At 47.2% G+C, this 26,359-nt stretch overlaps 1 protein-coding gene across 1 annotated transcript in view; it reads left to right on the top strand.

The window, feature by feature from the left end:
* The window catches only part of CSMD2 (CUB and Sushi multiple domains 2), a 658,022-nt gene that overhangs the window by 472,802 nt on the left and 158,861 nt on the right, over window positions 1-26,359 (top strand). The window contains exons 26-28 of the mRNA XM_059896727.1: window positions 13,538-13,740; window positions 19,044-19,235; window positions 23,982-24,120. Of these exons, the coding sequence (XP_059752710.1) occupies window positions 13,538-13,740; window positions 19,044-19,235; window positions 23,982-24,120 (534 nt within the window). The remainder of the gene's footprint in view (window positions 1-13,537; window positions 13,741-19,043; window positions 19,236-23,981; window positions 24,121-26,359) is intronic.

Genomic DNA, 26,359 nt, shown 5'->3' with positions numbered 1-26,359 from the left:
TGGAAGAAGAAACGAGTTCGTGAACACACAACATCATCGCTGCTTCAAGAACAAACGTATCAGTTCTGAAATGAGTATAAATTCACTTTTGTCTGGCCACTCCACAGTGCGAGGTAGAAGAAAATAAGAGAAGAAGAGGTGGTCCCTGGAGCAGGCCAGGGTTGCAGGAGCTCAGGATGGCTGGGGGAGGATTGAAGGATCAGCCAAGAACTAAGGTCAAGTGGGAGAGCAGAGTGCAAGACTAAAATGCTGAGCTAAGAGTCTGCAAAAGGAGTGGGCAGAATGATGTGTGAGCGTCCCAGAGGGAGGCCCCGAGATGAGGGCACACAGGAAAAGGAAGCCTCTACTGTTACGTGTGGAGCTTTCACTGACCAACCTGTGGGCAGAGAGGGAGCTGTAAGGAGCCTTGAGCTGGTGCCCACAAGTTAAATTTCCATATTAACTTGGAAAAAAGAGAAAAAGATTCTCAAGTTAGGTAAAGAAAAAAAAAAATGCTGCTAAACAGAAGAACAATAAAATATTAAAAAGTTGACACAAAGGAATAGCATGAGAACATACATAAATAAAAACAGGGGTCACAATATTGCTTTTCCAAATAAAGGTAAAATTCAAGGTTAAAAAATATATATACATATTAAAAGGGACAGAGGGAATTATTTCACGTGATAAAATGCTTAGTCCACAAGTGTGTCAACAGTCATGAATATTTATGCACCAAATAACCTAACAAGAAAACTCAAAGCAAAATCTGTCAGAAAAACAAGAAGAAATTGACAGCCATAGGAGACTAACATATCTCTCTTAATGGAGTAAAACAAATACAGTAAGTCTTCTACATATAAGCAAGTTCCGTTCGCAGAGCGCATTCGTAAGTCCCATTGTTCGTAAGTCCAGCAAAGTTAGCCTAGGTACCCAACTAACACAATCGACTATAGAGTACTGTACTGTAATAGGTTTATAATACTTTTCACACAAATAATACATAAAAAACAAACACAAAAAATAAAACATTTTTAATCTTACAGTACAGTACCTTGAAAAGTACAGTAGTACAGTACAACAGCTGGCATACAGGGGCTGGCATCGAGTAAACAGGCAAGAAGAGTTACTGACCGGAGGAGGGAGAGGAGGTGGGAGACGGTACTGTACTACTGTACTCTATACAGTACTGTACAGTAAAGTACACAAAAGCACAACCACTTGTAGGGGATGCACTCACATGACATTGTACACCAGACACGTGAACTAACTTATGTGATTGGACACGCAAACGCACATTCACATCTTTGAAAGTTCACAACCTGAAGGTGCATATGTAGGGGACTTACTATAAAAAAAAATAGAACTAAACTGGAATTTGTTTTAGGTGATTTTACCATCTTTTGATTTGATATTATGTATCAGGCTCAGTGCTAGGTACTTTATATGTGATTTCATTTACAATAATCCTCTTGACAACACTGCTGGATAGATGATGTTACTGCCATTCTACAAAGGAATAAACTGAGGCTCTTTCAGGTCACTCAATTAGCTATCAAGAATGAGTATTTGAACCCAAGTCTTTGACCCCGTAGCCATTTTGTTAAATAGCCTCTTCATTTCATGGAAAACATTTCTTCCAAAACGGATAAAGACACCTCTGCCCCTCACAGAGTCCCTGACACCTCCAGGGCAGGTTCTGGTCAACGATAGGCAGTCACAGAGCCTTCATTTACAGGGCAAAGATAATGAGAAAAGAAGTGGTGCAAGGTTACTCAGCAAGGAAGAGTGAAACACAGGGCAGTAGCTTCAGTGCTGCATCTGTACACTGCCCAGCCTCCCAGAACATCCGTCACTGCAGCTTCTTCAGTAACTGAAGCCCAGGTTTATTCTTTCACTTAGGAAAATAACACAAGACGAATCTTTCTGTCTTGCCAATACCAGCTGGCACCAGGAAAGGACAGCCTCTAATTTTGCTCTAGACACCAATGCTTGCTTTGAGCTTTGGTCTGTCTTCTCAGTTTTTGCTCTTTGGATGGCACAATGCTTTAATTATTATTGTCTGCTATTATAATCATGGTTTAATTGTTGGTTTGCTGCACCGTGGCTCAGAGGGGGGCATTTTGTGAGACAAGTATTATTTTCTTATTGTCATTTCCAAAGTCACTGAGGATAATTTAAGCTGCGTTCTCGTTTGGGGACAGGAGTGATTTCTGACCCCTCCCCGCGCTGCAGCAGATATTCGTTCACATGCCATTTTCCCCTGATGTAAAGATCCGCTGTTACGACTCTTCTTCCCGGTGCAACATCCATTGTGTTCATGCAGTGGTGACAGTTGCTTGGAAGCACCCAAAGCCTTTTCATATTCTGGGGCCCAGTCAGAAGGCAAGTGAAATCAACATATAAAGATGCTGTGATTTTTTTCCTTTCTAGTTTTTGCATTTTTCTAATGTGCGACGGATACAGATGAACCACCTCTAAGTGTGGAGGTGGGCGGTACCCGAGAAATGCCCAATGTGTTAAAGTTTCCTTCAGACTGAGAGCTGAAAACCATAATCCCAGACTCGAGTTTGTCTGTGGACAGCACGTAAGGGGTGCAGCCCCCTACAATGACAATCTGATGCTCTCCTAGCTTTTTAGATGAAAGTTCTGGCAGTAAATCTCTTCCTGTGGTTGAAGCTGAGTGTCATGAGGCTTACCCGCAAAGCCTAGGGGGACTCTTAGTGGTGGGCTGGTGGGCAGAGGTAAGGGAGTGAGGGCCAGGTGAGGGCTGCCTCACCTGGGGAGCTGCTGTTGGGACATTGTGGTGGAAGGTGGGACTCTGCGGAAACACCATGATGAAAAGGTGTACAGAGATCCCGGAACAGGGATGGCCCCACGGTCGAGGTGCCCTGCAGTTAAAGGGAGTGGCAGCCAATCTGACATGAAGACCCAGCTCCAGAGAGAGCAAGCAGAGGTTCCGGGCAGCCCCCAGGGGAATGGGAAAGAGGACCAGAGACCAGCGGGGCTCATTAGCTGAGCTGGCATACTTGTCAGTAGTGAAAGCCCAGGCTGTACCCCAGGCAGATTTAGGACGCTGAGACCAACTCAAGGCCCCTCCTTTTTGGAAACGGGGCTCCCCCTCTCTCTGCCCCCAGCCCTGACCCAGCACCATAGAAAGGATCGAAGAGGCCATGCCTGCCTTGCCTTCTTCCACAGTTGGACATCATTGCCCTGCCCTGAGTCACTCTTCTCTCTCTTTTTTACTTATTTATTTTTGGCTGCATTGGGTCTTTGTTGCTGCACGAGGGCTTTCTCTCTAGTTGCAGCGAGCAGGGGCTACTCTTCGTTGCAGTGCGCGGGCTTCTCATTGCGGTGGCTTCCCTTGTTGTGGAGCATGGGCTCTAGGCACGTGGGCTTCAGTAGTTGTGGCACGCAGGCTCAGTGGTTGTGGCACACGGGCTTAGCTGCTCCGCGGCATGTGGGATCTTCCAGGACCAGGGCTCAAACCCATCTCCCCTGCCTTAGCAGGCAGACTCTTAACCACTGTGCCACCAGGGAAGCCCCTCTCCTCTCTTGACTCCTTGGGCTGCACCTTTTTCTGGTTTACCTTCTACCTCCTCCACTCATTCTTAGTCTCCTTCCCCTGCTCATCCTTAATGCCATGGATCTCCAGGACACCCTTCTCTGTGTGCTGCCCACACTGATAATCGTTGAGTGGGCTTGTCCAAACCCATGGCTTCAGGTCTCACCCACCTGCACCCATGCTCTCGTCCTCCTGAAGAACCTGTACTGTCCTAGGGGTCCCCGTCTCTCCATCCCATCAGTGTCTTTGAGCAACCTCTTTTCTCTGCCCGGCATTCCCCTTCCTTCTCACACTCCTCGCCACCCCCTTCATCTGGAAAATCCTGTTCATCTCTCAAGACTCAGCTTAGTTGTTCCCTCCTCCGGGGACCTTGCCTCACCCCTTGGCCTGAGGTGGGACCTTCTCTGTGTGTATCTGTACCATAGTACTTATCACACCACAGCTAGGGGCAGAAACAAGCCATGCTCCTGTCTGTATCACCTGTGCCTGGTGTGGTATCTGTACCCATTGCCTACTGTTCATTGATTGGATGTGTGAATATTGGTCAGAAGACTTGTAGGGCTGTATTTGGAGAGTGCGAGACCAGGGCTGCAGCATCCCCCTGTCTCCTGGCTTTAAACTAGGCAGCCATCTCTGGCCCAGGGTCTGTGCAGCTAGGTCCTATCTCTATGGTGGTGATAGGATGCCAAAGACATAGATTCAAGGGGCGGGATGTGGGCAGTAAACAGAGAAGTCAGAACCTCCAGTGAAATAGGAAGTATCTTCCTTAGCACATAGGATTTAAGTTGCCCATCACCAAGTGGCACACACAGCACGGACAGTGGGTGAGTTTGGCTGAACTATGGGCGTCCCCAAAAGCTGATGAGCCATTCACTTATTCATCAGCTCACCCAAACCGGGAGCTTAGTGTGGGTCAGGCCTGGTACCGGGTACCAAAGATACAAACACAAAGGAGACACAAACACAACAGTTAAGGAACTCAGTAAGACAGGTTATTCAATGGATGACTCTGATACACAGGAGCACACAGAAAGAGCATCTCACGAGACTGGGGCCAGGGGGAGGGCATGGAAAAGCTTACCAACTGGAGGTGGGGATCTACTGGGACATGTTATTCAGGTGGTATATTAGTTTACTAGGGCTGCTGTAACAAACCGAATGACTTAACAGAAATTTATTTTCTCACACTTCTAGAGCCTAGAAGTCCAAAATCAAGGAGCGAGTAGGCTCACGCTCCCTCTGAAGCCTCTAGGGAAGAATCAAGTTTCATTTCCCAGCTTCTGGGAGTTGCCTGCACTCCTTGGCCTTCCTTGGCTTGTGGATGCATCACTTCAGTCTCTGCCTCCATCTTCACATGGTCCTCTTCCCTGCATCTCCTCGGTGCCTCTGTATCCAAATCTCCCTTTCCTTTCTCTTAGAAAGACATCAGTCATTGGACTCAGGACCCACCCTACTCCAGTATGACCTCATCTTAACTTGATGACATCTACAAAGACCCTATTTCCAAGTAAGGTTACATACACAGGGACCGAGGGTTAGGACTTGAACATATCTTTTGGCGGGAGACCATTCAAGCCACTACAGGTGGTGTGAGGGCACGTATAGGGGTTGGAAACGTCCAGACAGAGGGAAGTCCCTGAAGACAGAGAAAGAGAAGAAAATGGGTAAAGAGTGAGAGGAAGAGGAGGAGGCAACTGGGGCTATTCATGGAGGGCTTGGAGCATCCCCTAGGAAGCCTGACTTTATTCTGTAGGGAAAGGGGAATGACTGGTCAGATACATGGTTCAGAAATGTCAGCTGGCCCTGGTGGAAAAGGTGGATCGAAAGGGTGAGGGGGAGTTTGGGTGCACACTCTGTGTGCCTCTGTAATGCTGTTCTCTCTCTTGCAGTCATCTTCCTCTCTCACTTTCCTTGTGCTTCGCTTTTATTTCTCCAAAACTGCTTCAAAGACGTCTCCTCCTTGAAGTTTTCCTTGCCTCTCTCAATTAGAAGAAGATGACGATGTAAAAGAAGGCCTTTGGTCCCAGACAGACATGGTTTGAATACACCCTCTGACCCTTACCAGCTCTTTGATGCCCCCCCTCACCCTCAGCAAGTCTCCCCAGTTAACCCCCGGGACTTCAGTTCCCACATCAGCAAGATGGCAAAAATAGGCTCCAACTTACAGGTTTGTTATGAGGATATTAGACAATATACATAAAGTACTTGGCACGTAGATTTCCAACAAATGATTAGTTCTCTTCTTCGTCCGGTTATTTTGATAGCACTTTATTTATCCCACGCTTTCAGCACCTCCTGCACGTATTATTGTGTTGTGTGTGTCTCTTTCAATAAACAGCAGCAGCCTCCAGGGCAAAGACACAGCCTTCCATGTTTGGGCAGCTCTCAGCACAGAGCGTGGTGCACATTAGGCCCCCTCCCTCTTCCGTGGCTGGTGTTGTGTCTGTGGCCCAAAGAAACAAGAGCGCAAACGGGTGAGGCGTCAAGATGAAGGATCACCTTCTCACAGCATGGTGGGCGCGGGATCCTCAAATGGTTTTCAGTATTTCAAAAGCCAGAAGGAGACCGGATGGTCACCTGCAGGGGAGCTGCTCAGGCAAACCCAAATGTCTGCTTGGGCCCAGAATTATCCCTATCAATGAGAACCTCTAATTAGCATTTTATAGACTTTGATTTCTATGGGATGAAAAACGTCTTCAATAAGAGTCTTAATCCAAGTGGTCAGATTGGCAAAGCTTCACTGGCTAGCATCAAGGATTTATCATGAAAGAGGCCACTAGCACCTGTAGTAGCCCCCTAGCTAATTTCCCTGCACGCGCCGTTGCCGTTGCCAGGCTGTTCTTATCCGGGCAGCAGGAGTGATCTTCAAATGAAAATTGGATCTTGTAAGGTCTCAGCTTAAAATCCTTCAGTGACGTCCCTTAGCCCATAGAATAAAATCCAAAATTTCCCCCGACCCACCAGGCCCCACGAGACCTGGCCTCTGCCTACCTCTCTTGGCCCAGGGACAGCCTCAGTGACCTTTCTTTTTTTTTTTTTAATTTATTTTTGGCTGTGTTGGGTCTTCGTTTCTGTGCGAGGGCTTTCTCTAGTTGCAGCAAGCGGGGCCACTCTTCATCGCGGTGCGCGGCCTCTCACTATTGCAGCCTCTCTTTGTTGCGGAGCACAGGCTCCAGATGCGCAGGCTCAGTAGCTGTGGCTCACGGGCCCAGTTGCTCCGCAGTGTGTGGGATCCTCCCAGACCAGGGCTCGAACCCGTGTCCCCTGCATTGGCAGGCAGATTCTCAACCACTGCGCCACCAGGGAAGCCCTCAGTGGCCTTTCTGTTGCTCTGATGCTCCAAGCTGCTTCCCTTCCGGGGCCTTTGCTCATGCCACCCTTTATCCACAGAAAGCATCCTCCCGCCTCTTGCCCTGCCCTGCTCTTCACGTGACTGGCTCCCTTTAAGCCTCTCCTCTTCCTTAGATGTCACCTCCACGCAGAGGTCTTCCTAGCCAGTCTGTCTAAGCCGGTGGCTCCATCTCAGCGCTCTGCTGTTTCCTTCATCGCATTTGCCCACAGCTGATGGTCTTCTGATGGGGTTGTGTGTGCAGGAGTATTGCCCATCTCCAGAAACAACTGGAAAATGACACCCTGTCTGTCATCTTCGCCATTATCTCCCAGCACCTGGCACACGGAAAGCATTTACATAAACAAAGGCAGTAAGAGGTCCGGAACTTCAGCTTCTCTCCTTTCCATGGCCACGCTGCCTGGTTTCTGCATGCAAAGGACCTCAGGCCTCTGGCCTCCTCCTCCCGCCTCTGCTGACCTCATCAACGCCAAGCCTTTGACTTTGTCTGATTAACAGATCAGTTAAGCTGAATGCAGTGAATTGGCACTTTTAATTCCGGGTCTTAAATCTCCGCCCTTTAACCTTGTGTATGATTCACATGTAAACTATTGATTACTGATGGGGCCTCTCTGGAGCAGACCCGGCTCTAGGCCACAGCCTCTTTCTTCTGGAGGCGCAGGCAGCGTTGTCAGGGGGAAGAGAGGAAGCGCCAAAGTCTGACCTGGACTGTAATTATATAAAGTAGTTCTGTGTCGCTCTCTGACCCGCCCTTGACCTTGAGCAAGTTATTTAACCTCTCCGAGCCTCAGTATTCTCATTTTTAAAGAGGGGAATGGTGCTACCTGCAAAATAAAGATGTTTATGAGGACTAAATGGGATAAGGTGAAATTGCCTTGAACACAGGGGTTGTATAAATATGTTTTCTTTCATTTCTACCTAGTGTACATATTCTCTCTTTTCACACTTCCCATCGATCTGGTCCTTCTGGGATTTCATTTGTTCATTCTTCAATTCACTCACTCATCCGTTCCAATATTCACCCTCAGGGACCTCAGTCGGTCTCTAACCAGAAGAGGATAAAACCCCAACTCTGCTAGCTCATACTGATGTCCCTCTCTCAATCCAGCTAGGTCCCTATGACATCCTCATGCCACCCGAACTCCAGTGTGGCCGTCGCCTGTCTTCCCAGGTACCTTAACCTCCCCCCTGCCTCTGGGTCTTGTCTTGTGTTATTACATCCAAAGAAAACACCCTCCCTTTCACGCCGCCCAAACTTCTAGCCTCGTCTCCTTCCTTCCGTGACAAGCCTGGCCCACGAGAACCTCTCTTCCCTGAGAGCACGTCCGGCAGCACCACACAGCTACCACTTGGTCTGCGCCTGCAGGCGGCTGCCGATTTCCCACTGCATCACGGCCCATGGAGGAAGCAGAGAAGCCAGGGGCAACTTAGCACAGCAGGGCGGATGCTTGTTTGCTCTGCTTCCTGGGGAGCTCCTTCTCCCCTTCCAACCAAGTGTAGGGCCCCAGTCTGCCAGTCTGTTCCCTCCTAAACGCCTTGAAGAGAAGCCCAGCTGTTTTCACTCGTCAGAAGTCCTTGGAGGAGAGGCCTGCCAGGGGGCTGAGAATACAACCATTGAGGAAACCCACACAGCTCTGGTACTGAGGAAGCTCCTCCTGTATCTATAAAAGGGTCTGCCTAGGAGATCCAAGAGCTTAGCTTGAAGCCTGTTAGAACTTAACTAGTGACTGAAAATAAGAAATACATGCACATACACACATATACATATATATATATCCAACAGTAAATATGTAACTAATAATTAAATCCCACTCACAATGGAGCTGAAAGCCAAAAATTGAACTTAAGAGGAAGAATGCAAAGACGAAAACCATAAAACTTTACCAAAGTACCTAAACTAACCCCTAAATAAGTTACAACATCTACAGTGTTCCTGGCTGGGGAAAATAAGTAACGTAAAGATATCAATTTGCCCGAGTCAATCAGTAAGTGTGTGCACGGCTTCCCTGGTGTTGCAGTGGTTAAGAATCCGCCTGCCAGTGCAGGGGACACGAGTTCGTGCCCTGGTCCGGGAAGATCCCACGTGCCGCGGAGCCACTAAGCCTGTGCACCACAACTACTGAGCCTGCGCTCTAGAGCCTGCAAACTACAACTACTGAAGCCCGCACGCCTAGAGCCCGTGCTCTGCAACAAGAGAAGCCACTGCAATGAAAAGCCCGCGCACCGCAACGAAGAGTAGCCCCCGCTCACCGCAGCTAGAGAAAGCCCGCACAAAGCAAAGAAGACCCAATGCAGCCAAAAATAAATAAATAAATAAAATAAATAAAAAAAAAAAAATAAGTGTGTGCAATTTCAGTCATAGTATCCACGGGATTTGCAGGAATTTGACAGGATAAATTTGGGAAATCAGCTAAGAAATTTTGGGGAAAAATACGAAGGGGAGCTTGCCCTGTAAGAATATCAAAATATGAGACTGAAAACTGAAATCAGCCAAGTAGCTGAGCTCCTGGTACCTCAAGTATTTAGAATCCTGTCACGGCAAAGGAGGGAGTCCTGGAACAGAGGAGAGTCTAGACTCAGACCCATGGCCAAGGTTTCAAACCCCTTGAGAGAGAGAGCCTGGATTATCCAGGCACAGGCATCTTCATTCAGGTACTCGTGAGTGCTATCAGAAGGGTCAGGCATAGCCCAGGCAGTGGGGCTACCAGAGTGAAGAGGACCTGCCCCCGCGCTCGTGGAAGTCATGTTCTAGTTGGGGAGAGGAGTAGTAAACAAATAAATAAAGTATAGACTGTAATAAATGCTAAGGAGGAAAGAAGCAGAGCATGTTGATAGAACATGGAAGAGGCCACTTTAGGTAGGTGGCGGGATAATTGAGGGTCCATTTGGAAAAAATAATGAACCGATAAACCTCAACAAATGAAACTACACAAGTGCTGAGAAAGTATTAAAGTGTTGCTTTTTAATCATATAGGGAAGAAGAGGGTTTGCCCAAGCGTACCATGACATCCAATATCCTTAAAGGAAAATATTAACATTTGATTACATAGAATGAGTAACTTCTATACCAAAAAAGACACCATAAACAAAATTTCAAGGAAAAAGAGATACCAGCTGCTGGGAGAAAATGTCAGCAACAAATATATAAAAGAGAAATTAAAATATATAAAGATAATAAATAAAAATTATAATGTGTGAACAGAATTTTAAAAGACAAATAACTCAAGCTGGGTAAAGGATGTGAAGATATACAAATGACCAATAAATACATGCAGAGATACGCAACCTTACTAAATTATCTAAATTTAAAACACTAGTGAGATTCCATTTTGGTTTAGCAGATGGGCAAGTATATTAATATAGAATATATTTACATTGTAATATCTGATATTGGTAAGGTGAAGTTTAGAGAGAACAGTCATATGAATACTGTTTGGGGGGGAATGTAAGTTGACACAATCACTTAAGAGAATAACTGAGCAGGATTTATCAACTACTTTAAATATATTGTATACCCGTTCCCCCGACAAAAGTATTCCTACAAGCCAACTGAAATATTAACATAAATGTGAACCACTCCATAAAGATGGGAATGTTCCTTGCAGTCTTATGTGAAATAGTGAAATATAGCAATGTACATTTCTACAGGAAAAAAATGAAGTAGATGTATATCTCCATTACATAGTATTAAGTGAAGAAAGTTACATAAAACTATGTAAAATGTAGTCCCATTTGGGGGGGGGGGGGAGAGTGTATGTGTGCACATTGAAAAAAATCTGGAAGTATTTGCACCAAACCTAATATCAAGTGGAAAGTTCTAGAGAACAGATTGGTTTGTGTGAGAGAGACTTCTTAAAAATTCAGGACATCTGTATATTGTTAGCCTTTTTCTGCCTTGAGCATATCTTATTTTTATAATTTTAAAAGACATTTTTAAAAGGATATAGTGATAAATGGATTGGATCCTGGAACAGAAAAAGGGCATCAGTGGAAACACTGGTGAAATCCAAATCAAGTCGGGAGTTGAGTTCATAGTAATGTACCATGTTGGTTTCTTAGTTGTGACAAATGTACCAGGGAAATGGAAGGCGTTGACAAGGGCAGAAGTGGTAAGGGGTCTATAAGAATTCTCTGTATTATCTTTGCAACGTTTCTGTAAGCCTAATATTAATCCGAAATAAAAAATTTATTAGGAGAGAGAGAGACAGAGAGACAGGCTGGTATCCAAGTTCTGCTCTGGGAAGCGGAGGTGTAGGTTCACCCTTGCCCCCACTGCAGCTGGACCAGCTTCTCGAAGATCCTGCCATAACCCCTGACCTTTATTTCCCCCACACACACCTTTCTTAAGACTTAGATTTTTAGAGCAGGCTTACGTTCACAGCAAAGCTGAAAGTACAGAGATTTCCCATTCACTCCCTGCCCCACACCTGCACAGCTTCCCCCATTATCAGCATCCCCCATCAGAGGGGTACATTTGTTACAACTGATGAACCTACATTCATTGACACATCATTATCACCAAAAATCCATAGTTTATATTAGGGTTTGCTCTTTGTGCCCATATTCTATAGGTTTGAACAAATGTGTAATGTTATGTATCCACTATTACAGTATCATAAGAGTATTTCCATTCCCCTAAAAATCCTCTGTGCTCTACCAGTTTATCCCCTCTCCCTGACCTAGCCTCTGGCAATCACTGACCTTTTTACTATTTCCATAGTTTTGCCTTTTTCAGAATGTTATGTACTTGGAATCATACAGTATGTAGCCTTTTCAGAATGGCTTCTTTCACTTAGTAATATGGATTTAAGGTTCCTCTATGTCTTTTCAAGGCTTGATAGTTCATATCTTTTTAGCACTGAATAATATTCCATTGTCTGGATGTACCATAGTTTATTTATCCATTCATCTACTGAAAGACATCCTGGTTGCCCCCAAGTTTTGGCAATTATGAATAAAGCTGCTGTAAACATCTGTGTGCAGGGTTTTGCGTGGAAATCAGTTTTCAACTCCTTTGGGTAAATACCGACAAGCACAATTTCTGGATCGTATGGTAAGAGTGTGTTTAGTTTTGTAAGAAACTGCCAAAGTGTCTTCGCAAGTGGCTGTACCATTTTGCATTCCCACCAGCAATGATGAGAGTCCCCGTTGCCCCACATCCTCATCAGCATTTGGTGCTGTCAGTGTTCTGAATTCTAGCCATTCTAATAGGTGTATAGTGGTATCTTATTGCTTTTTTCATTTGCATTTCCCCGATGACGTATGATGTGGAACATCTTTTCACATGCTTATGTGTCATTTGTATATCTTCTTTAGTGAGGTATCTGGTAAACTGTAGCCCATTTTTTAATCATGTTGTTTTCTTACTGTTGAGTGTTAAGAATTCTTTGTATAGAATTGGCTCTCCATATCTGCATGTTCAGGATCCACAGATTCAACCTACCTCAGATGGAAAAGATTTGAAAAAACTCCACAAAGTTCCAAAAAGCAAACTTGAATTGGCCATGTACAGGCAACTATTTACATGGCATTTACATTATATTTACAACTATTTACATAGCATTAATGTTGTATTAAGTATTATAAGTAATCTAAAAATTATTTAAAGTATACAGGAAGGTGTTCTATGCAAATACTAGGCCATTCTGTATAAGGAATTTGAGCACCCTCAGATTTTGGTATCTTGTTATCTTTTGCAGAGCAGCAATGTTTAATTTTAATGAAATCCAGCTTATCACTTGTTTTCTTCATGGATTGTGCCTTTGGTGTTGTATCTAATAAGTTGTCACTATACCCAAGGGCATCTGAGTTTTCCCTTATGTGATCTTCTAGGAGTTTTATAGTTTTACGTTTACATGTAGGTCTGCGATCTGTTTCGAGTTAATCTTTGTGAAGTGTATAAAGTCTGTGTCTAGATTCATTTTTGCATGTGGATGTCCAGTAGTTTCAGCACCATTTGTTGAAAAGACTATCTTTGCTCCATTGTATTGCCTTTTCTCCTTTGTTAAAGATCAATTGACTATATTAATATGAGTCTATTTCTGGACTTTTGATTTATTTGTCTGTTATTTCACTGATATCACACTCTCTTGACTACTGTAGCTTTACAGTAAGTCTTGACATTAGGTAGTGTCAGTTCTCCAAATGTGTTCTTCTTCAATGTTGTGCTGGCTCTTCTGGCTCTTTTGCCTCTCCATATAAACTTTAGAGTCAATTTGTCAATATCTGCAAAATAACTTGCTGGGCTTTTGACTGAGTATTTGTTTTTTTACCTCTGTCCTTTATCCCCAGATCCTGCCTTCTCAGCATCCCCTTCCAATTAGAATGATATGGATAGGGGCTCAGGGGCGAGGCCTGGGGACTGCCGTGTAGAGTTGAGGAGATGGGTGGGGTTTTACAGTGGCAACAGGAAGCTCCATAATAATAAACAGGATGCACACAATCTATCCTCCCTCACCCTTGTTCCCATTTTTCTAGTGACCTCCAATGGGTGAAGCAGGCTGGATGGAAATTGAGAGGATAATTCTCTCTAATCCTCTTCCTTCCTGCGAGTCTTTCTTAGGTGTATGACTTTGCCTGAATGGAAGCCCCTGGGAAGAAGGGGCTGAGCCCCGAGTGACCACCTGCTTCTTCTCTCCATTCAGACTCCACTTCCTGGTCTTTGACACGGAGGAGCTCCATGACGTGTTGCGCATCTGGGATGGGCCCGTGGAGAGTGGGGTTCTGCTGAAGGAGCTCAGTGGCCCGGCCCTGCCCAAGGACCTGCACAGCACCTTCAACTTGGTCGTTCTGCAGTTCAGCACCGACTTCTTCACCAGCAAGCAGGGTTTTGCCATTCAGTTCTCAGGTCTGTGCCCACCTTCCGCCAACCTCCATCCATCGGTCCTGCCGTAACCCCCCTTCCTCCTCCCTCAAGTCCCTTCTTTCCTCCATCTCTCCACTCGGGTAAAGATATTTATTGAGCATTTGCTCTGTGCCTGGTCCATGGGTAGTGCTTGTTCTGATATCTGTGCCGAGCTTGCTCTGAGGGGAGGGGAGACAGGTAGGTGAATAGACACTGACATACAAATCAACAAGTATCTGGAGGGAGAAATGTGAGCTATAATGGTCACCTTGGAGCATCAAGGAAGATGTTCCAGGAAAGGTGATGCCCAAGCTCCAACCGGAAGGATGAGTAGAAGTTACAGAAGAAAAGACAGTATTTCAAGGAGGGCATAGTCAACTGTGACGTGGATGTAGAGTTGCCATGGAGCTGGACTTGGAGGATTCGTGGGTCCTTATTAGATGAGAAAGAGAGAAAAGGGCATCCTGGGTGCAAAGAGCATGTGAATGTGTGAGAGGCAGGATAATGGGCTCTGGAAGTGGAGGGTGGTCCACTGTGGCTGAAACGTGGAGAGTGGGGAGGGAGGCAGGGGAGGGATAGCTGACACTGGTTTGGAGCACGGTCACAGAAGAGCTGAGCTGACGTGTCACACACTCTTGTTCTTAGTTTGGTGCACATCTCAGTAAGGACTGGAAGCCAAATATGAGTAATCTAAATTCAATTAATTATGTACTGCGGTAGCCAGTTATGGCGGAGCATGACAGAGAGCTACCAAAAATGGGCAATGCTCAAACATCCAAGTCCCAACACTGGCTCGTTTCTATGATTGGTCCTGCCTCTCCCTGGGATGCATCATCTCATCTCCTCTGAAGTGCCTCTTCCATCACTCATCTCCCTGCACGAGTGACTCTGCCTCGGTCTATGCTTATGTTTATTATACAGCAGCTGTCTTCATTACCATCTCCTTACTCCACTGCGTGTATGTGAGAGGGGGGTTTCCATGGTGATGCCAGAGCGAGGCTGTGTGGCACCTGGGCCATGGCTTTGCCTCCACACTCTCACCTGGTAGGTGTATCAGCTAAGGGTGGTTGGGTATAGCTCTAGCACCAGTAAGGCTGTAATGGCATTACAGAGCCTACTTCTAGCTCTTTCCTGCCTCTGTCTTCCCCATGGAGACGAGCATTTAGCAGCGTGTGTGGCAAATGAGGGTCTCCAGGATCATGTTCCTGAGTACTCATTAACTTGCCCACTTAACACTCATGCAGGCTGCCAGCCTCTCGAGGAATAGCTCCTTGTGGAGTTCATTGGGAGTCTTCTGACTGGAAATCCCCGCACCCATTCACCCATGGAGAGGGTCCCCGGGAACCAATGAGTAACACTGAACTCACCTAAGGTTAGGGTCCCACTGTGGGGTGACAAGAGAGTCATTTTAGATAAGCATTTCCCAACACCTGTTCCCAGGGGTTCCATGGACAATTAATTGGTATTTAAAGGAAAAGGAAGTCTGTGTGATCAAGTCATGTCAGCAAGGTGCTTAGGTTGAGGCAGACCTAAAGAGGTTATCTGTAATTCGGAGCCTCCGAGAGCATTTGTTCTGCTAATGCAGATGCATTAGGAAGGTGTCTGGTAGGTCACAATTCTCAAACATATTTCATCATGGATGACTTTTTTCTAGGCCATCTCAAGAGACTAGCATTTCATGGAACGAACTTTGGAGACTGCTGGGGTAAGCAATAGAAGGATCTCCCAGCAGTAAGGAGAGTAGAATGCTAGAGACAGCTCAGTCCACTCACTGCGGTGAGGAGAATGGGGAATAATTAAGCCAGACATGTATTTTCTCTGTGCTCAAGCTGATGGGTATGGCTTTAAAAAAGGAAGAAAAAAAAAAAAAAGAGCCCATCATTGTACCGGCAAATTCCCCCGCGGATTTGCATTATCTGACCTCCAATGTGTCCTTGCAGTTGCCACTTGGGACAGAGTCCCCGGGCGCTCTGGTGAGCCGTGCCTTCGCCCAGCAGCTTCAGCTGCTTTCTCATGCATTGCCCAACTCGTAGAAGCCCTATTGTCCTTCAAGGTTCATCTCAGATGCCACTTCTTCCTAAGCTCCCCATTCACAACAAATTGCTGTCGCCGATGGCACCCCCAGCACTCAACTTCTATTTCTTCAGCACGTTGCCGATTCCAGGCACCTGGCCTTGCCTGGGAGCTGGCCACCTATTTGCCAGCTCACAGAAAGCTCTTAGAGGGTAGGGGCCACCTCATGCCCATCAGACTCCCGCACAGTGTGTGTATGCAGCAGGAGGTCACTCACCACTTACTGGACCATTGGGCACAGGAAGACTTGAACAAATGAAAGGATGTTTCTCTCTAACACAAGAGTTTCTTTGGGCAAGCCATCCTGAACATCACTTAGGCCCACAGAGAGGGGAGTGGGCAAAACTACCTGGCCTGGTGTGCTGGTGTACCCGAGGTTCGGAAAAGGTCACCTTCCCTGTTGCTGTCATCACTTAGCAAATACCAGCACTACCCTAGGGAAGAGAGACCGGCTCACCCCATGTTAACGTTATAGTGTGTGTTTGACGGGGGATTGTACAGAAATGCCAGGGACGATTAGTGCAGGCTTGGCTTTATTGAGTAAACATGACTGTGTAACATCTAACATCCTGTGTGTACTACGTGGATCCAGCCTCTCCCTGGAGGCTTTGCCAAGCAGCTCACATTCAGGAGCATTAAAGGGAGAAAGTGAGAACGAAAAAAGGTGAGAGGGAGCACAGAAGGAGAGGAGAGCATAATCACTGCCATCTATAGAGCCGGCACCACCCTAAACTCTCTACAACATTATCTCTTATAATTTTCACAAAAACCATAAAGTACAGGCATCATCATTAATCCATGTTGCAGATGTGGGCTCTGAGGCCCAGAGAGGTTTCTCATTCAAGGTCATCTAGTTAATAAGTAGCAGAGCCTGGGTCAAAACGCCTGTGTCTGATTCCCAAACCTAGGCCCTTAATCATCGCACCCCATTGCCTCCCCTATAAATAATCTTTCTGAGTATGGTCACAAGAGTGAGCTATTTTTCTTCCAGGGAATCATTTACATGTGTACGCTGTAAAGCTAGAGATGAAACCTAAGTCTGTTTTTAATTGGGTAGGAAGAAGATTGGTTCTTGTTTGACTTTATAAATAAATTCAGTAAGTATCTGATGGTGATAGTTTGTTCATTTATTTATTCACCCAAGAAATATTTACTGAACACCACTGTGTGCCAGGTACCACTCTAGGCCCTGGAGAGACAGTTGAGATCAAAACAGCCAAGGTCTCTATTCCTGTAGAGATGCACAAGGGATCTACAATAAAGAGGCAAACACATGATCTAGCAAGATGATTACAGATGGTGTTATGAAGAGAACAAAACAGATAATGTGACAAATTTGATGGAAGGGGGTTAAGGGATGAGCCCAGAAGGTGATCAAAGAGACCTGTCTGAGAAGAGGATATTGGAGCTGAAAACTGAATGACAGGATGGAGCTGGCATGGAGAGATGTATGGCAAGAGCATTCCAGGCAGAAGGGCCAGCAGGTGCAAAGGCCCCTGGGGGCAGGGATAGGGGGAAGATGGAGGGGGCTAAGCTGGCTGTATTGGAAGGAGATTTTACCAATGTGCCTGGAGCATAGTGATAGCAGATCATTGAGGGTGTTAATGATTTAAAGCTGGATCAAAGCAAAGGGTAGGTTTAAAATGTGATCTCAAAAGAGGAGAGTGTAAGGGACCATAAACCAGGGGTCGGTAAGCTTTTTCTGTGAAAGTACAGGTGGTAAATTTTTTCTGTGAAAGTCCAGGCTTTGTGGACCGCATGATCTCTGTCATAACAACTCCACTCTGCTGTCAGAGCACGAAAGCAGCTGTAGACAATATGTAAACAAGTGAGCATGCCTGTGTTCCAATAAAACTTTATTTGTAAGAACAGGCATAGAGCCAGATTTGGCTGTGGACATCAGTTTGTTGCATACTGTCTTAGCCGTTACTGGGTGTAAGGTATTAGATACTCCAACTCCAGACTCGTCCATGCAATCCTAGATGGTATAATTAGTGCTATTAGTGTATGCAGTTGCCCTGGGCTTTTCCACCGAAGTCATCCTAATAGCAGAGGAGAGTAAATGTATATCCCCAGGAGATCTGAGGGATGTAGGAAGCATAAAATCTCTTTGCGGCTTCCTGGTTTGCTTAAGAACTAATGTGAATCTTACATTCTACTCCATAATAAATTCACTTGTCTTAGTGTAAAAGTTATTTTTCCCAGAATTTCTGAGAAAAACTGACCCTCCAAGCCAATGAACCTTAGGGATCCTGTGTCCTCCAGAACCTCCTGTCCCTGGGGCCTGCCGACCACAGCCTGTGAATGATGACACAGGCGGGGACCGCGGAGGCAGCCAGGGTTGATACAGCTGCCTCAGAATCTTTTCTCTGGAGTTCCTGTTGTACCATTTCCTTTGGTGTGTTTTCTCATGCTGCATTTTGTCCATTTGTTCCCTCAGTCATGCTTTTATTATTTATTCCTCCCTTCCATCATTCATTTGATGTTTGCTTTTAAAACACCTTCTCTGTATTATGCTGTCTGGTATTAGACTACAAACATCTCCCGAATTCCTGAGTTTTTAGAATTTTTAATACATCCCAACTACTTATACTTATTTTGGACTCTACTTTGTCACTTGCTACAAACACCAGAATCCTCTCGGGTTTCAGTCTGGTGAGTTGTTGGTTGTTTGCCATACGAGGGAGAACATGACCTTCACCCGACCTTAGTAACTCCAAGCATCTTCTCAACCACTGCTCAACATTCAGGCAGGCCAACTCCCAAACTCCTCTGCAGACCTTTCTGGTTGAATATTGGAGTTTATGCTTAATTACCTTGTCACTCTCTCATACGGATCATGTTAGCTACATTTTGCAAAATTGCAAAGCTGATCTATGTAATAAGGCTTGTATCGTTAAACCAAATTGAACTCAGTCCTACAGTCATAGCAGTGCAGTCATGCTTAACTCATAGTATGGTAGCCCAGGACAGGTGGATGATGGTGATGGTGAGGGTACCAGTAGAATAAGTGATGGTCACAAGTAGTGGTGGAGGTGGTGACAGTAATGGGCATGAGAACGGAGATGGTGGCGCTGTTGCTGCAGCTGATTACACCGGCGGGAGGTGATGGAGATTGCAGCAGTGGCCCTGGTGATGGACGTGGTGATGTCAGTGAGGGTGGTAAGCCAGGAGCCTCACTGTCTGGCAGACACCTAGGCAACCCCACTTCCTCCTCTGTTTTCTTATCCCAGTGTCCACAGCAACATCCTGCAATGACCCTGGGGTCCCCCAGAATGGGAGCCGGAGTGGCAACAGTTGGGAAGCCGGTGACTCCACGGTGTTCCAGTGTGACCCTGGCTATGCGCTGCAGGGAAGTGCAGAGATCAGCTGTGTGAAGATTGAGAACAGATTCTTCTGGCAGCCCAGCCCGCCAACGTGCATCGGTACAAAGCAGCTGCAGTGTGAACCCTCCCCTCTGGTCCCACCACTTGTGTGCTCCAGACCTCCTACCCCCTTAAGTGGCAGCTGCATCTTGAGCCTGGCCAGGAGAGTCAGAAGAGCTAAAAGTTGCAGAAAACTCAAAGTCTATTCTGCTTTGCATGTCTACGTATACACACACTCACTCGCATTCACACACCCACACTCTACACACTATGAATTCTTCACTCTCCAAAATGGTCCCAAAGATTTTTAAGCCAGGTGTGCCTGTCCCTCTTCTCCTGACCCAGACCATATAGATTGGAAGGAGGACTGTGGGTCACCTCGGGTAGCAAGGGTCTTCAGGTTCTGAAATGACCCTTCTATTACCTGGAGCACTAGAAGGGCACCCACAGACCTGGAGGTAAAGGAAAGACCTTTGCTCTTCCTCTTGGCAAGGAAATTATTGGTTGCCTGGCTTTTGGTTCTCCAGATCTGTCCTTAGTCCTTAAATCTCCCCATTTGCCAGATGAAGCAGTGGAGGCTCTGTGATGTGTCCAAGGTCATGTAGCTCATAAGGGTTGGTGCCTGAGGAATCGATCCTGCTCCCCAGTTCCTTAAGGCTGGGAGGAGGAAGGAACTTGAAGGGAGAGGAGGACAAGAAAGAAAGAGAAAGTGATGGAAACAAACGTTCCAGGGGCTCATGTCCACCTGGCTCTTTTCCTCAGGCAAAATACTGAGTGCAGTTCTCTGCTGTATCAGCGATGGCTGTTAGAAGAGACCAGTAGTCGTGGAGTCCTTACTGTGTGCAACTGGACATTTACTTACAAAACCTCACTTAACTTTCCCTGCAGCTCTCTGTAATGAGTACTGTTCCCTCATTTTACAGTACAGGAGACTGAAGCTTAGGCAACTTTGACTATCTTGCCTCAAATCACAGAGCCAGGATATGGCAGAGCCAAGAGTCACACCCACATCAGTCTGAATGCAAAGCTTTTCATTTTCCTACCTCCCACACTGATTCCCACCCCGGAGATGGGCTCGGGGGACTTCCCAAGATGCACCCCAGCATTGCCCACCCCAGCGACGCCGTGCACCTCTTTGCACACAGACTCAGGGGAGGGGCTGTCCAGGCGTCTGAGGACTGGCCTTTGCTGGGCATGCTCTGAGGCCTGGTGTTGACACTAAGTCCTGTCCCTCGGTGGCAATGAGGAGTCGCATGGGTATGTGTGGTTGGATCTCTGTGAATGTACTGCAGACAGGAAGGTGAGACCTGGGTTCCAGAGCAAGCTCAGCCCTCAACTATGTGTTGTGATACGTTGAGAGAGTATAGGATATTGAAGAAGACAGATCCAGGTTTAGTGCCTGGCTCTTCCATTTACTAGTTCAGTAGCCTTGGGGAAATTGCTTCAACTCTCTGACCCAGTAAACGTGCAGCCAGCAGAGCAGAGAGGTTAATTCAGCTTTCGTTACCCACTCTTCTGCGCTCGGCGTGGGGAAATGTTCCTCGCAACTAAGTGAACATCTGCCTGTCCTCTCAAACAGTCTGGAAATCCCAGTGACAAGCCCCTCATTTCCAGCTCCCTTGGCAGTCTGCCAGGACGGGTCTGGCTGGTCTTCATCCCCCTTCATTATAAGGAGGAAGCAAAGGGAGATAGCAAACATTTATTGAGCGTCATCCCCATGATAGGTGCTGGGCTAGACGTTGTACCTACGTATTCACAAATGAAATCACCGTGCGGTAAGTTTAGAGCTCGGGTTCTGGATTCCAACTGCCTGGGTTCGAGTCCCGCTTCACCATGACAAACTGTGTAGCCTTAGACAAATCACTTCATCTCCCTGTGCCTCATTTTCCTGCCCTGTAAAACAGGGAAGATGATAGTACCTACCTCATGGGGTTGTTTTGAGAATTGAATAAGATAATGCTGTAAAGTGCTTAGAACCATGCCTGGTTCATAGTAAACATTGTGTATGTTAGAGACCATTATCGTCATTATTCTTTCTCTTTTTTTTTTTATTTTATAGATTAGATAACAGAGGCTCAGAGAGGTGGGATAGTCTTGCACAAACTCACAGCTAGGAGGTAGCCAGGTCAAAATTGGAACCCAGGACTGTGTAACGTCGAAATCAATGGTGTTTTTCACAACTTGCACCTGTCGGCACAGCCTGCCCGCTTTTTAGCCTCCTGGAATGATCACCTGTTCCCATTCCAACCTGGGCAACGTGGTTTGTAAGGTCAAGCCTGGGCCTGAGGATGGAGCCTGCCTTCTCCTTCTAACTCAGTAGGGAGCAGACAGGGCCTGACGGTGGGGCGAGGGGGCGCCAGTGCCCAGGACTGGAAGGGAGACCTGGCTTCTGGTCCAGCTTTGTTCCCAGCCCCAGCCCTGAGTACCCGCTGAAAGGATGGGGTGCCACTGGGATGTCACCAAGGCCTCATTTAGCCTCCTACAGCTCAGTTGTCCTGCTGGCCAGCGCCTGGGCCTAGAAGGGGAAGGGGGACTTTGTGCCCCTCAGCCAGCCCCGCCCAAGCAGCGGGACCTGTCTGTCCTGCGGGTGAAGCAGCCCAGGAGTCCAGCCAGGGCCTTGAGGACAACTGGCAGAGGGCGGTGAGGCCCACGCCGGGGTCCTGAGTGGGAAGCAGATGCCTGACTGTCCGGTACTGGGGAGCCATCTGGCAGGGAGCTGGGCCAGGGCGGGGGCCACGAACCCAAACACACTGAGGGCACTTTGGGGGTTGGCGGAAGAATAACGGGAGCAGTTCGGAAACATCCAGATTCACCCCACGTGTGGCAGCTTAAGGGAAGGAACCCCTGGGCTGTAAAGGTAGGTCGTGCCTAGCAGCCCTTGCCCGAATGGAGGCATCGTTGGGAAGATGCCCCGGTAGCTGGCACCGCGGCCATGACTGGGCTTCCTACTCTCACTGGCTGCGTCACTGTGTATCTAGCCCAGACTGGGTAGGGCCACTCTCTGTGGACTGCGCTGTGTGGTCTTGCTTTGTTAAGTCCAAGGTTTTATCCTGATCAGGCAGGCCTCTAGTCTGTCCCATCCATCTCACCATCTTGTCTAGAGAGGGTTCGGTGGGGAAGAAGGGAGTGAGATACAAGGCAGACCAGACTCGAGGGACCATCCTCGCTCCTAGAATCTGTTCGCCTGGAGCCCCTCCCCTGCCAGCTTGCAGGGACGGACAGCCCTCTCCACTCCCACTGCGGCCAACGATTCCGAGGCAGTGCAGAAGAATGGGGACATGACGGACTTTGGGACCAGACAGATGTGGGTCTGAGTCTCAGAGTGACTCTGGGCAAGTTCCTTAACCTCTCTGAGCCTCAGTTTCCTCCTTTCTGAGTCAGGAAGGAGAATCCATAGCTCAGCAAGTTGTTATGAGGCGGAAATGAGATAATGGATCTAAAATGCTGTACGTTGTGTCTGACATTTAATAGGTGTCCACTTGAGTGTTTCTGGTACCCAAGTTGGGACTTGAGATGTATTTTCCACCGAAAAAAGCCCACACTACTCATGACCCCTCAGGTTTTGTGTTCAGCCACATTAGGGCTTTAATGGCCTGGTCTGAAGACCTACCGTTTTGTAAAGAGACCCTGCTGGGGATTGATCCAGACCTTTAACCTCACCCCGAGTAAAAGCTACACTGAGGCAATAAAGCTCCGCTCTGGGACAAGCAAATGGCCACTCTAAAGTTCAGTCCTGGAGGTACCCTTGGCTCCCACCTCCATGTCCATTCCTGTGGGCTCACTATTTGCCTAAAGTACCGCCAACCTCCAGTGCTGCCCTGAGGTTTTCAGACCAAGCCATGTTTAGAGTCTCAGCCATCTTTTCCTGTTAGCGGCCCCATACACCCCCAGCCTCTACTTTATCAGACCCTCATGCTATGGTGCAATAACCCAGCCATTTGGGGGAGAACCTGATTCAGGATCTGGGAGAGGCCCCCAGAGGGCTCTGGATGAATCGCTTGCTGTATCCCTGGCCACCTCCCCACTCCCTGCCCCCGGAAAGGCCCGTCATCTCAGGGGAGGGGGACCACTGTGGACTAATTGGGGTTTTGTAATATCTCCGTACAACGGAGGAACACATGATCTCCTGGACAAAGGCCTTTGAGAAAATTGGAAGGTATCTGCAGCCCTAAGCAGTGTAGGAGGCCAGGCACCCTTGGCAGGTACACACGATTGCTTTCTGCTCCTCCTGACATCAAGTGCACTGGGACTCCTGGTAAATACCCACAAAGCTCGCCCAGAGACAGGATGTGAGGCCCTGGAAGGAGCCCGTGTATTTCATATCTAAAAGCCTAGTGATGGCTCTATATATTGACTACGTACGGTATGCCAAGTGCTTTAACAGACATCTCTAAAATCTTCACAACTACCCCATGAAAGAGGTATTATCTGTGCAATAGAGGAAGGACACTGAGGTCCAGGGAGGTTAGGTAAATTCCCTAAGGTCACACAGCCAGGAATTTTGGTTTTGTTTTTTAATAACAGCGTGGTGAAATTCCCATATCATAAAATCAACCATTGAAAAATGAACAGTTCAGTGACATTTAGTACATTGACAATGTTGTACAAGCACCTCCGCTATCCTGTTCCAAACATCTCCATCCCTTGAAGGTGAAACCTCATGCCCATTGCAATCCACCCTCCCCTGGGCCCCTGGAGCCAAGTTCTAATTTAGGTGTATCAGACTCAGTCCCTCCTCTACCAATACCCGCTGAAAGGTGACCAGGTGAAGGGGACAGTCTCACCCTCATCTTCCTCTCTCCTCAGCTCCCTGCGGGGGAGACCTGACGGGACCATCGGGAGTCATCCTGTCACCAAATTACCCAGAACCCTACCCGCCAGGCAAGGAGTGCGACTGGAAGGTGACCGTCTCTCCAGACTACGTCATCGCCCTGGTATTTAACATGTATGTACCTTTCCCCCCGGTGGGAGATGGAGGGTTCAGAGCAGCGAGGGGTGCAAACCCGGGTCTCTGGGTGAGTATACATAGGTCTGCTGTGAGCGGGGTTTCATTCCAGGGGGGTGAAGGAGTCCAGAAAAGGAGAGAAACCAGCATTTATGGAACATCTGCTGTGTGCCCAGCACTGTGCTTGCTCCATGGCTTCACACATGTTATTGTCTTATTTGATCCTTAGGATAATTTATGAAGTAGCTATTACTATTTCTTTCTTTCTTTCTTTCTTTCTTTCTTTCTTTCTTTCTTTTTAACCTCTGATGATGCTAAGATGCCAAGATGCAGAAAGTAGGGCACTGCTGGGTCCTCTCTCCCCTGCCCTGCTGAATTCTCCTCCTCTGCTCGCACCGGATCCTCCCATCCGCCTCCCCAGTGTAGGAACAGCCCAGGTGTCTCTCAGCTACTCCCCCCTTCAAGCTCCGGCACGATCTCCTTGGTTTCTTTTAAAAGCAAACTCTTCAAAAGAATTGTCTCTGCTTTTCTCTCCTTCCTCGCCTCTTGTTCACTTTCACATCACTGACATCTGGTTTCTTCCTCCACGGTTCCACTGGAAACTCCTCTGAAACTCCCACGCACTCCTGGCTGCCAAACCAAATGGCACTTTCCATGCTTTATCCTTTGCATCACTCCCTCCATCCTTCCCCTGCTTCTCCCCTTGGTTCTGTGGACTTACTCCCCGCTGGCCCTCCAGCTCCTTCTGGGACTTTGTGGCTTCTTTTTCATGCCCTTTGCCCTTTGCCAGCCTCTGTCACAGATTCCTTGTCTTCTCGCCACACCTCCTTCCTGGACAAGCTCATCCACTCCGATGCTTCACTCTCCTCTTGTAAACTGGAGACTCCCCTCTACCATCCGCCCAAACTCTCTTGTGGGCTGCAGGCTCCGTAGCCAACTGTTGGATGGTCCCTGTCTGATGCCTGCAGGCTCCTCCATTACAACACATACAAAACTAAGCCCCCTGCTTCTCCCCACAGATGAGCTCTATTCTGAAAATGGGGGAGCGGCCCCATCATCCACCTTCACTGCTCCTTCTGTTAGTGGCCAAGGCATGGAGCCTCTGCTGCCTTAACCTCAGATTTTTCCCTTCTTCTCCATTCTTCCGGCTGCTGGCTTGGTTGAAGCCCTTATTGTTTTCTGTCTGAATTACTGCCATAGGCTCCTAACTGGTTCCTCCCTATCTTTGCCTTCTGTGTCAATCTTGTCTTTAGCTAGCTGTCAGTGTGATGTTGACACTGGAAAACACTGAAATATGCACCTCATTTTCCATTTGAACGTACGGTAATATACTACTCAGCAATAAAAAGAAATGAACTACTGACACATGCAACCACGTGGATGAATCTCAAAATCTCCTGCTGACTGAAAGAAGACACACAGGAGTACATAATGTATGATTCCACTAATATGAAATTTTAGGATCAGCAAAAAGAATCGAGGTGATAAAAATCAGTTCAGTGGTATCTTCTGGGGGCAGGGAAGATTGATTGGGAAGGGGCACCTGGGAAATTTGGGGGATGGTGGAAACCTTCTGGATCTTGATATACATGTGTCAAAACTGAGAGTGATTTACTTTAGAGCTGATTATTTCATGGTGCATAAATTATACCTCCATTCAAAAACAAACAAAGAAACAAACGTGTCCTTTATTTTTGAATCCTATAATGGCTCCCTCTTCTCTATAAATTAAGGTTCCAAACCTTTTGTTTGTTTTGTTTTGGGCTATTTTTTTGATCCAGTCTTTTGAGTTTCATTCCAAGCCAGCTGGCCCCTGCCTACCTCTCCCCTCAGTTCCCCCACCCAGTCCTAACCCCACCCCGTCTAACCCCTGAGCTTCAGCCAGACTGAACTACTCACAGTCTCCAAAACTATTTCATGCCTTCGTGACTTTGCTTCTGCTTCTCCCTTCATAGCGACTTCCTTTTCCCTCCTTGTCCAACTGCTGAGGGTCTTTTAATGCCCAAGACAAACTTCATTCCCATCCTCCCCCACAAACTTGGTGCTGTGTTCCCACATGCCTGTACAGACTTTTGACTTTGTTGTCTTCACGTCTGTCATTTCCTTCAGATCCGTCTCCGTCCTGAAGAAGGGGTGACGTCTGACACATCCCTGCATCCTGGGCACCTCGCACAGTGCCCAGCATAGCATACTGAGGGTGCTCAGATAAAACCTGGTGATTGATGGAAGGCAGGGGCAG

This window comes from Balaenoptera ricei, chromosome 1 (assembly GCF_028023285.1).
Source record: "Balaenoptera ricei isolate mBalRic1 chromosome 1, mBalRic1.hap2, whole genome shotgun sequence".
In the NCBI taxonomy this organism is placed as follows: domain Eukaryota; kingdom Metazoa; phylum Chordata; class Mammalia; order Artiodactyla; family Balaenopteridae; genus Balaenoptera; species Balaenoptera ricei.
Note: the sequence above shows the minus strand (reverse complement) of the source record. Positions and strands in the feature narration are given on the sequence as shown.